At 32.7% G+C, this 12,696-nt stretch overlaps 1 protein-coding gene across 2 annotated transcripts; it reads left to right on the forward strand.

The window, feature by feature from the left end:
• Window positions 1-8,405: 8,405 nt before the first annotated feature.
• Window positions 8,406-10,353, forward strand: LOC145109101 (putative glycosyltransferase 7). 2 transcript variants are annotated; one of them, XM_079046216.1, is made up of 2 exons: window positions 8,406-10,060; window positions 10,154-10,353. In XM_079046216.1, exon 1 carries the CDS (start codon window positions 8,649-8,651, stop codon window positions 10,023-10,025), a length of 1,377 nt encoding a protein of 458 aa, XP_078902342.1. In that variant the 5' UTR covers window positions 8,406-8,648; the 3' UTR covers window positions 10,026-10,060; window positions 10,154-10,353. The 2 variants fall into 2 exon arrangements, with proteins under 2 accessions (XP_078902342.1, XP_078902341.1); XM_079046215.1 differs by having other exon boundaries at window positions 8,407-10,046.
• The last annotated feature ends 2,343 nt before the right edge of the window (window positions 10,354-12,696 follow it).

The raw sequence follows: 12,696 nt of genomic DNA on the forward strand, positions 1-12,696 counted from the left end.
TTAAAAGACTTAATAGGACACTTCAAGGTCTTTAAAAAGGCTCCATGTATTCATATCTTCATAAGATCTTCATGCTCCATCTTGTTACATTTTTATAAAATAAAGTACAACTAGTCTAAAACTAATCTATTACATCTAAAAAAGAACAAATGAAATAATACCTATTTATCTATTACATCATCATATGAATAAATAAATAACAACCACAAATGTCATAATGGCTTATTTGTACACAAAAAACATATCAAACATATCAAAAACAACTTTGTTTTTTCTAAGGCAACTTTTATATAACCAAAATGCATGGAAAAATGGTTATATAAAAAATAAACACTTTTAACAACAAATCGCCAAAGAAAAAAATATGAATATTTTTTTAGCCAAAACGAAATCCATGCTTGTTTTCAAAAAACCAAAGATAATCATAACATAAAAAATCATTCTAACATTTAAAAGATGGATCTGATACCATTGATGGGTTTTGATACAAAAATAAGATAGTTTTTCACAAAAACTGGCAACGGAAGCTTTAAAAACTTCTAGTGAATTTTGAGTTTATAACATAACCAAACCATCAAGGATCCTTTTAAAGAGGTTAGAATGATATAAAAACAACCATATGGTGTTTTAGAATGACAACCTTTGAAGCCTTTGGAGCCTCTTGGATTTGGTTGTTGAAATAGATGGAAAGAACAAGAAGTTTGATCTTCTCTACAAGTGATCCACCAACAAGATAAGGTACCTAAAATTCTAGTTTTCATCTTGTATAGCGTTGTTCTTTAAGCCTTTAAGTGATTAACAAATAAACACTAAAAAGGAAGAAACAAAAGCACCAAAATCAAAGCACCAAACTTTAAAAGGAAGAGAGCTACAGGCTCTATGTTGCTTGCGGTTTTAGGAGAGAAAGAGTAGAAGATGGAGACCAAAAAACTAGCAACTTTTCAAGCATAAGAGCCTCTTTATATATCTCATGCAAGGTAAAGCCTTTTGAATATAATACTCTAAAGTATTGGCTAGTAAGAGGAGCATGGGAAAAGAGAGAATGAAGTATGATAAGAAACCTCCACTCCTCATCTTATCTTCGGCCATATGGCCCTAATGAGGACAAAAAATGTTTACTAGCTTTTAAACCATGCTAGAGTAACTAACTAATTCAATCATGGTTAACCAAAGTGTCCAAAACTTTGTACATGACGTATTATGTCATACCATATCATATAATGACTAGTTTGTTGTTTCTATTATTATTATTTTCATAAAATAATAATTATTCTCTAATTAAATACAAGAGTTGAATTTATTTATTAATAATCGAATTCTCAATAAATATTCAATAAGTACCAACTTGATTAAGGTGCAACCCTATAGGATCATATGTCATTAGCAATATCACTCAACAATGATTCTTAGGCTTATAGATCCAACACAGACATCACATCATCGACATATAGGAAGTGAGAGAGGATCATGTCGTTATGGGGAAGACTAATAACAATAACTGAATGATTTAATCTCACTGTCATCATCATAATCTGTAGACCTTCCATGGTGAGAATAAAAAGAAATTGTAAGAGTATGTACCCCTAAATTACTCCCCTACGAAAGATAAACTCTAATGTAGGTCAATCCGTTAACAAGTACAGACGATATCACCGACCACAAACAACCATTAACCCATATTCTCCATTTCAACCGAATGCCTATTTTCTTCGTAATAGAATCAACAAATTTTCAATTCAAGGAGTCAAATTCCTTTTCAAAATACACTTTAAATTGTATTAGTTTCTTCTTGCATTTTTTTCCCAAGTGCAAACTCCATTCAAAATCAAGTGTCCGAAAATAATTTTACAACCTTCAATGTATGTGGATTGCTCGATGTTGACCATAAAGACAATTACTTTTTTAAGTCTATCTGCAAGTATTTTTTGTAGGACCTTATAAATGCTCTCAAGTAGATTGGTAAGTCTGTAGTCACTAAGGGATGATATGTCACATTCTTTGGGGAAGAGAACAATGAAAGATGTGTTTCCTCCCTTAGAAATGCAACCCGTCTATTCAAATTCTTTAATAAAAATGACAAAGTCGATACTAGCAATATCCTAGGATTTTTATGAAATTTTAATGCAAACCGGTCAGGACCTAGAACTTTTTTAACGATACACTCCCATACCCCTCGTTGATTCCTACAAAGGAATGAGAGCTTCTAGAAATCTTCTTCTACCAAAGAGAGATGTATGAATACGTCCAAGCAAAATTTTGGTTGATTCTACATTGGTTCATAAAACTTAGAAGAAAAATTATTTTGCACCTCATGTTTGATAATGTTGGGATCACGAGCCCATTCTCCTTTAATTATCAAATCATTAATTTTGGATCTCTTGTTGTTGCCACTGATGATTTCATGGATAAAGAACTCGTATTCACATCGCCTTCTAGATCAATTTATCAAGTTGTTTCTATCTCATTACATCTTTATTTCCATACGCGCCAATCGTCTAATTCTTAGGATGTGAGGTTTTGCTTTCTGCTAAAATCCTAAAGGCATCGATTTTGTGTTTCAAGGAGTAAGATTCCCGAAATTAATCAGCAATAGATTTTGCTTTCCAAATATTGATTGCCTCTTTAACTACCTTGAATTTTGCAGAAAAAATGAAATTGGATTTCCCTGAAGAGAACGTGATAACCATGTTTTTGAAAACTTCAACAAGAGTATCATTGGAAATCCAAGAATTATAGGATGTAAAGGGAGGAGGACCGAAGTCAACAAGATAACTTTGAAAGATGATCAGGAAATGATCAAAATATTCTCTTCATAAAACAATAACTAAAACAAGAGGTCAAAGGTCAATAAAATTATTACACGCAAGAATCACATCTATTTTACCGAGTTTTGCACCATCTCCATAAATATAAGTGAATTTTCTGCAACATAAATCATATTATGTCAAAAGAGTAAATGTAATAAAATTGTTGAATGTCGCATCACCTTTTTCACATAATTGTGAATCCATTTTCTGCTCGGGGCATCTAACCGTATTGAAGTGTCCAAGGAATATTCACACTTCATGTGTCGAGTTTTTAAGTTCTAATGATCTCCATGGAGTTTCAGTTTTGAAGAAAATGGTTGAGGACCATATATAATTACCAAACATACATTTGTACCAACGTTTACCCGTTTACCTATACTGATAGAAAATTCTTGTCTTTGAATTGATTTTTTTTAAAGCAAAATGGATCCCAAAGTGACATTATCCTCCAAGATCTATCAGACGCATCTACAATTTCATGGTCAAAATAATTACCACCCCATAAGTTGTTTAACGGTAAATTTCCTGAATTTTTGAATTGTGATTCTTATAATGCCATGAATTAAATTTTGAGTAATCAAATATCCTAAACTTTTTTTTTTCTTTCTTTCATCTTCCTACTTACTGGATCATACAAATGTCAAAATCAAGAGAAGAAATTAAAAATGAGAATTAATGTACTCTATATGTCAATATTTTATATGAACTATGCGAATATCCACGCGTTGTGCAAAATAAAATTACGTAGACAAAATTTGGTATATACATATTGAAAATAATTTTGTATTGATATTAACTATGAGATAATAGTTTCTTACACTAAATTGTTATATAAAATTGATTTTGAACCATATTATAACATCTATTAAAATTATATGATTTAATGGTCGCTAGTCGTAGTTGACGTATGAATAAAACTAAATATAATTCTGGACTTTATGTTACTTTTAAATTATGCTTAATTAATTTAGAAATTGCTTATTTGACATTTTTATAAGGTAACATAATGTAATTTATAAGTTTATGTTATTTTTAACTATTTTTTATTGTAATTAATTTCAAAACCATTATTTGGAAAATTTTCAATTATTATGAAAAACGGATTTTAGATTTTTTTTAGTTAATTTGACATGTCGATTAAGTTTTAGATTTAGAACTTTGAACATTTTAAACTATTTAAAAAAAATACTCTTTGGAATTTTTTACTTTATTTGATAGTTTGATTTATATTTTGGATTTAACATGATATTTAAATTAACATTTTAAGCATATTAAATTTATAATTCAAAAAATCTACTATTAATATGATAACATTTTACATTTAAAAACATATTTAAATTAATAAACTAGATATATTATAATGAAATATGAAAAGTTTGGGTCTCAAATGGGGCTCCCCATTGGAGCCAATATGAAGCTTGTTGCAAATTGGAAACGGGTTGTTGATGAATTCAATTCAAAGTTATCGAGTTGGAAGGCAAACAACTTGTCCTTTGGTGGAAGACTCACTCTTGTCAAGTTTGTACTTAGTAGTCTCCCTCTTTTTTATTTCTCGTTATTTAGAGCTCCGGTGAAGGTCATTGACAAGTTGGAGAGCATTCGGATGGGGTTTCTTTGGGGCGGTAAAGACAACATTAGAAAGATTCATTGGGTTGCTTGGAGTACCTTAGTCTGCCCTAAATGTAAAGGCGGACTTGGCATTGGTTGCCTTAAAATGATGAATTTTGCTCGTCTTACTAAATGGTTATGGCGTTTAAAATGTGAATCTAATAGTCTTTGGACTTTGTGTATTACCTCTATGCATCGCTTATCTGGAATTGATGGAAAACCAATGGCAAAACATGGGCTTTCGGGTATTTGGTTATCAATTGTTAAAACCAGTTTGGAGTTAGATGATTGGAGCATTTCCATAAATAACTTTTTGAAAGAAAACGTGGGGATGGAAATAAAACTCACTTTTGGAAGGATGTGTGGTTCAATAATATGGTGCTCAAAGATGTTTTCCCAAAGGTGTATTTGATTGAGTCTCATAAAAATTGCAAAATTAATGATATAATTATTGCCTCCTGCTCTACTGGAACTTGGTGCTGGAAGAGGGAACCACGAAATGGTGAGGAATTAAGACAGTTAATTGTCCTAAATAGTTTGGTGGCTAGTGTACAATTTTCAAAAGTTTTTGACTCATGGATATGGAAGTTAGACAAAAACAGTGATTTCAATCTGAGATTGAAGCGTGCCTTAATGGATAGCAAGATAACAGGTGATGATTGGTTGAAATTTTATTGGATTTCATGGGTCCCCATACAGGCCAATTGCTTCGTGTGGCACATGTTACTAAACATAATTCCAGTTGCCATGAACCTCATACTGAGAGGGGTAAATTTGTCATCTTCTTCTTGCCCTTTCTGTTTGAATATAAATGAAGACACATGTCATTTTTTTTCAATTGTTATTTCTCCCCAGAAGTCTGGAATTGGTTCTACAATTGGTTGGGTTTCTAACCATCTCCACCTATATATGTGTCTTATATGTTATTGAAGTTATCCTCCAATGGGCTTTGCATGAATCACAAAAAGATAAAACTGGGGCCGATATATCCTACAATTTGGATAATTTGGAAGACATGGAATGCCCTTATTTTCAAGAAGAAAAGATACCCTCCTATGAGAACGGCAGATGAAATTCAACTTATATCCTTTAATTGATTCAATCATCGTGCCAATCTTAGTAGTCTCAATTGGAATGTATGGTGTTGTTCTCCTATTAACGTTGTCAATGATTGTAATAATATTTTGTAATTTGCTCTAGTATCTTGTTAGTTGCATTGCTTTTTCTTTAATAATATCTGTTGTTCTAAAAAAACTGATATAAATAGATAAATGTAAATAAAAGATGAAAAAATATTAATTTTTTCTAAAATTTTATATTTTTATTTATTCAACTAATCCACTCCATTTTCATTAGAAGTCCCAATCTCCTAGAGTTTGGGTCTTAGTCTCGCATTATCATTGTCTGTATGCATGTATATATATTGTGATATATGTTATTTTTGGTAACTCATTTAGCTTCGTGCTTAACCAGTTGATTACAAATGATTTTAGGTACTTTTTCAAATCAGGAGCAGGGCAAGGCTTGACTATACACGCGTTTCAACGTCACGTTTTAGTTTTCCGCATAATCTAATTATACACGGATTTAAATAGTTAATACTATGTTTTGACAATGATTGAATAAAAGAGATTCTTATACTTTACAATGTTAGGGAAATGAGTTTTTATATTACTATTGGGAACGGGTATTATCAGTATACTATACTTCAAAATTTTAAAATTTGTTATGGAATTTGGACGTTTTTGTTCATAAAACTTAGAAACTAAATATTTCACCCCATGTTTGATAATGGTGGGCTCTCGAACCCATTTTCCTTCAAATTGTCAAACAGTTAATTATGGATCCCTTTTTGTTATTGAGGATTTCATGAAAAAGACTCATGTTTTTATTTCCTTCTACTGCCCATTTGATCCTAGCCTTTTGTCCTAGATTAATTCATCTGGTTGTTTCTATCTCAATACGTATTTGTTTTCATACACGCCAATAGGCCAATTCTTAAGATATGAGGGTTTTACTTTATCAAGTGCCTATTTAACTTCCCTGAGTTTTTGCAGCAAGAATGAAATCGACTTTCCCTAGGAGACACCCTGTTATCAAGTTTTTTAGGAAGGAACGGAAAGGAGAGGAAGGGGAAGGAAAAGAAAGGTTAGTAACCTTTCCCTCCCCTTCCCTTCCTTCCCTTCCTTTCCCTTCCCTTCCCATCCCCGTCTCTTTCCTTTCTCTTCCTTTTCCTCTCAATCATCACAAAAGTGTGAGGAAAGAAATCTTAAAAAATAAGTCTTTTCTTCCCCTCCCAATCCCTCCATTTTCTTCCTTTTCCATTCTTAAATGAAACTCGAGAACACCAATCATTTCCATTCCTTCTTTTCACTTCTTAAAAACTCAATTACACTTCTTTCCTCTCATTTTCCTCTCGTCCCCTCCTTAAAAAAAACTCGAAAACACACATTTCTTTTCATTTTCTCCCCTTTCCTTGTTTAAAAAATCTCGAGAACGGGGTGTTAATGATAACCATGAGTTTTTGACCACCGTAACAAAAGTATCATTGGAAAGTTAGGAATTATAAATCTAAAGGGTGGAGGATCGAAGTCAGCAACAAAACTTTTAAAGATGCTCAGAAAATGATCAAAATATTCTCTTTGGAGAGCAATACCTGAAGCAAGAGGCCATACGTCAATAAATTATCACACACAAGAATCTCATATAATTTACCGAGTTTTGCACCATCCCCATAAATACAAGTGATTTCCCACCACCTAAATTAGGCCCCTCAGTGCACATGATACTGCACACCGCGGTGTGTGACGTGGCACTGCGGCGTGCGGGAAACACCGCACTGACTCACTTTGTTCCACTACGGTAAGCCTGTCGCGCATTATGGTTTCACCGTGCGGTATAACCCTCAAAGGTGGTATTTTGTGTATAAAAATGTGTACTGTAGTTGATGTGGTAATGTGTGGTATGACACCCACCTGTTTTGTAGGTGAGAAAAAAAATGAAATGGCAATGCGAAAATATGGTATGTGTGGTATGACAACCACCGGCCTATTCTCTCAACAAGCAACTCTAATAAAATTGTTGAACGTCCCATAACCTCTTTCAAACAATTGTGAATCCATCCTCTCTTCGAGACATCTAATCTCATTGAAGTCTCCAAGGAACATCCACACTCCATGTGTCGAGTTTTTGAGTTCTAATAGATCTTCCCAAAGTTTCAGTTTTGAAGAAATGGTTGAGGACCAATATACATTTACGAAACATACAGTCGAACCCACGTTTACCCATTTAACTATAACCGCTAGAAAATTCCTGTCTTTGTCAACATTGATTTTTTGAAAGCAAAGCAAACCCCAAAGTGAGATTATCCTCCGAGATCTACTTGATTCATCTACAATTTCTTGTTCATAATCATTACCACCGCATAAGTTGTTTAACGATTCTCAGAATTTTTGAATTGAGATTCTTATAATGCTATTAATTAAATGTTATACTTCTGTTTTTATTCCACTACTCCACTGTCCACTCCACTTTGATTGGAATTCCCAATCTCCTAGGGTTTAGGCCTTAGTCTCGCGTTACTATAATGAAATTAAAAATAAAACCAGATTCCATAACTCAACCATTAAACTAAAAAAACTCAACCATTAAACTAAAAAAGATATTAATAAGGTCCACTTTTTGTAATCTTGACTGGTATGCTAGGTATATGTCTTCTATTTCGTACTTTTCTTGTAATTTACTTGTGTTTCTCGCTTAACTTCTTTTCTTTATTTTTTTTGTGCACTCTTATTTTTTGTGCTAATATATTGGCTCGACGTTAAAAGAAAAAAATCTATATAGGATAATCTTTCGAAAATGTATCAAGTACTTTCCTTTGCAAGAAAAACATGAGTACGATTGGAAAAGTTAAATTTTAGATTAAAGGTAAATACCAAACAGCCAAACAAGCAATGTCACATGACAAGTATAAACGTGTCGATTTGAGTAACCCTTCATAGGTGAAAACAGTGGGACCCACATTCCACCGCCATTAAAGCCACCTTCAGAAACTTTACACCACCTTCACCCTTCCCCTGACCAGTACCCTCCCTGCACCGACGAAAAAAACTCTTTTTCCTCACCGGTCTTCTCAAACTTCTTGATAACTTCAACGAATTTGTTTCAGACTACAGTTTACCTTTTTCAGAATTGAGTTAAAAAAAGTGTAAGTCGACTGATTTCGTATTCAAAATGAAGTCCCCAGAGATTTATCAGTCACAATTTCCATCTCCGATGACGAGAAACTACGGTGGTGGACGACGGACATCGTTGTCAATCGCTTCCGACGCTTTTCTCTTCTTCTCCGGCGCTGTCGCCTCTCTGTTACTCGTCTGGACTTTCTCTACTTTCTCAAATCATCAACCCACTACAAATTTTGAAACACAAACTCTCGAACCCAAATCTTCCGTCTCCGTCGTCGATAATGTCGATTGCGAAAGAACCAGTAATGGATTAAACCTCCATTACGACCCACCGGACCAGAATTTCTACGACGACCCATCTTTAAGCTACACCATCGACAAACCCATAAAAAATTGGGACGAAAAGAGACGAGAATGGTTGAAACTACACCCGTCATTCGGACCAAACTCCGACGAACGTGTCCTCGTCGTCTCCGGCTCACAATCCCAGCCGTGTAGCAACCCGATCGGCGATCATTTACTATTACGATTCTTCAAGAACAAAGTAGACTACTGTCGGATCCACGGCTACGACATCTTCTACAACAACGTCCTCCTCCACCCCCAAATGCACACATTCTGGGCCAAAATTCCGGCGGTTCGCGCCGCCATGTTAGCCCACCCGGAATCCGAGTGGATATGGTGGGTCGACTCAGACGCGGCGTTCACCGACATGGACTTTAAGTTACCCTTACACCGTTACAAAGACCACAACTTCGTCGTCCACGGCTGGCCGGAGCTGATCTACCGGAAGAAAAGCTGGACGAGTTTAAACGCCGGAGTTTTCCTGATCCGAAACAGTCAATGGGCTCTTGATTTCATGGATGTGTGGTCGGGTATGGGTCCTCAGACTCCGGATTACGAAAAATGGGGCGAAATCTTGAGAGAAACTTGTAAAGACAAATCGTTTCCAGAATCCGACGATCAAACGGGTTTGGTTTATTTATTATTAAAAGAAAAAGAAAAATGGGGGGATAAAATATACGTTGAAGGGGAATACTACTTCGAGGGGTATTGGTTGGAAATAGTTGAAACTTTGGAGAACATAACGGCGAAATATAACGGCGTTGAGAGAGGGGCGCGTAGGTTAAGAAGACGACACGCTGAAAAGGTGAGTGAGGGCTATTCTGCGCTGTGGGAGACGTATCTGAAAGACGCCGGGTATGGGAAGTTCAGTTGGCGGCGGCCGTTTATTACTCATTTTACGGGCTGTCAGCCGTGTAGCGGGCAGCATAATCAAATGTATTCCGGGCAGAGTTGTTGGGACGCTATGCAGAAGGTTTTGAATTTTGCTGATAATCAGGTTTTGCGTAATTATGGTTTTGTACATCGCGATTTACTGGATTCTGCCTCTGTGTCATCTCTACCGTTCGATTACCCTGCATGATTATCAAAGCATTGTAACTTTGTAAGGAGATATTGGTATTGATGTGTACCTTTAAGTAGTTTGATATATATATTTTTTATATATATAATTGAATAATAATGATGTGAATATTGCTTTACACTGTGCAGATTGATGAGTGGAAGCTTTAATCCAGTGAAGAAAAGTAAAAGGAGAGGATATTCGGTTTATAACTAGTGCTAATGTTATTTATGCATTTCTATATATATTTCTTTATATATAAATATATATAGGAGTGGTGTTTGTATTATTAATTTTTGTACATTTTCAGTGAATTTAATGTTATGAGTTCTGAATTTGTTTTTGATAACTGCTCGGATTGGGTAAAGAAAAAAAAGTTTGATTGCTTAAATGTAACAAAGATAAACCGTATAAAAACATAACTATTTATCCACAGGTAAAACATAACTATTTATTTTAATAAAAACTTTTATATTTGATTTATATATAGATAAATCTTTACATTTTTAAGGTAAACCGTATCAAAACATAACTTTATCTACCATCCTTCACAAAAACCTTTATATTTTGTTTATATGTAGATAAATTTTACACTTGTAGTTATCTTTAAGTTACCTTTCATACTAACGTAATTATTTAGTTTTCTAAAAATATTATGGGTTGTTTTATGACATGAGATTTATTATTTTTATTTTTAGGTTAAAATGGGGAAAAAATAAGTATCCTTTTGCTTAAGGTAAAATATGATAAATAAATTACTTACTCAACGATCAGTTCAAGCAAAAATAAGTGGCTTTGATTATTTTTTTTCATTGTCAACCTAAATTAACAAAATAAATTAAATAAATTTTATCATGTCATAAACATTCTATAACTTTTTTAAAAAGAACGGATATTTTGGTATATCTAAAGATAACTGAAATTATAAAGTTTTTTAATATATAAATAAACTATAAGAATTTTTATGAATGTTTGTAGAAAGTAATTAATCAAACTTTGCTGTTTGAATGATTTTATTTAAAAAAAGTAACAAAATAAATTTTTATGAATGTTTTTATTTTCTTAATTAATTATTCTACTTTTTAGGTTATAAAAAGTAATTAATGTTTCATTAATTTGTTTCCTTATATTTTCAAATTTTAATATGTTTCCTTCGATACATATAATTTAAAATTGACATGTTTTTTTCAAAAGTTTATTGTCATTTTAGTCAAAATGTTTTATATAGGAAAAATAATCAAACTTTGTTGCTTTTTATTGACAAACTAAAAAAAAGTTATGTGGCTAAAATATAATTATTTTTCTGTAGTTTGTTTATTAGTATAAATTGAATTATTTATTTATTCATATTTTGTCTGTATATATTTTGAAATTTTATTTTAAAAAATACTTAATGTTTACATTTTATATTTAATGTTTTCTTTAAAAAGAATACTTAATGTTTATAAATTATACTAGTTTGTTATATAAATAGGTCTCGTATCTAGTATAAATTAAAACAAGTAAATAACAAACTATCAATTAATAACAAAGTTTAACATGTTAATATTGATTTGATATCTTCGTTCGAAACAAAACACTACCAACACGAAGTCAACATCACTATGCTTAGGTACATTTAAATTTTATCGTGATCAATGTTTTTCTTTCTATTTTTATTGTATAATTAAGCATATTTATATACAAGACAAGTAGGATTAATGTGTAGTTTAGGAGTAAGTTAGATTTGTCGTTAAAAAAAGATTTAAACATCCACGTCACTACCTATATAACATTGCTTCTGGCAATAATAAATCTCTGTTCGGTATGTTAGAATGTTAGATTTTGTACAAGATTTACTATCACTATATTTTATGTATTTTACATTTTTAAATTCATTGGGGACATGATATGTGCATATGAGTATGGGAAGATTCACCAAATTTCGAACATTCTCTTTTTTTAGATCTATGAACAGTATATTCTTCATTAATTTAAACTAACTTTTGTAAGACTAACTTTTGTAAGACGAATAAAATAATTTGAAGTTTGGAACCTACTTTTTTTTTCTTAGATCGTAATTTTAAAAGCTATATTCAATACTTATAGCTTAAGTTTAAAATCATAAGAGAAAGTCAATCTTTAATGTAGCTTTTATTTGAGGGTGCACGGAGTACACGAATGATAGCTCCTTGGTTGGCAGTCCCCTTACGAAAGTTTTGTTATTGAGTTCGACATACATTTCACATGTTTCTAGCGATTCACATGGTATGATACTATGGTAGCGGGTTACCGCCATTCTATTAGGCGAATAGTGGCCATTGGAGAGGGTTGAGGCTGGTGGTGATCATTTCCAAACCACACTCCTTTTATTTTTCGCATGCTTCGTTACTTATATATATTATGATTTTAATTATTGTTTTATTATTTTAATTATCGTTTTAAAATTTCGATTGGGGTGTAAAGTCAAAACAACTCGTGAAATACTTGATATAGACTCGAAAAATACATGAAATTAGCTTAGTTCAGTTCGAGTCGAGTCTGAGCTACTCAAGTATGTTATCGAGCCGAGCTTGAGTACTGGAAGACTAAGCTCGTGAAACTCGTGAGCTTAATCGATTATTGATATATTTACATTTTTACCCTTTGTTTTATTTATATTTACATATTATAGAGTTGAGCCGAGTAAAGCACACGAGCTTAGTCATATTTA

This window comes from Lactuca virosa, chromosome 4 (assembly GCF_052849685.1).
Source record: "Lactuca virosa cultivar CGN04683 chromosome 4, Lactuca_virosa_CGN04683_v6, whole genome shotgun sequence".
In the NCBI taxonomy this organism is placed as follows: domain Eukaryota; kingdom Viridiplantae; phylum Streptophyta; class Magnoliopsida; order Asterales; family Asteraceae; genus Lactuca; species Lactuca virosa.

Excerpts from the sequence above, each read along its gene's own strand:
- LOC145109101 (XM_079046216.1), top strand. The coding sequence starts at position 8,649 with ATGAAGTCCCCAGAGATTTATCAGTCACAATTTCCATCTCCGATGACG.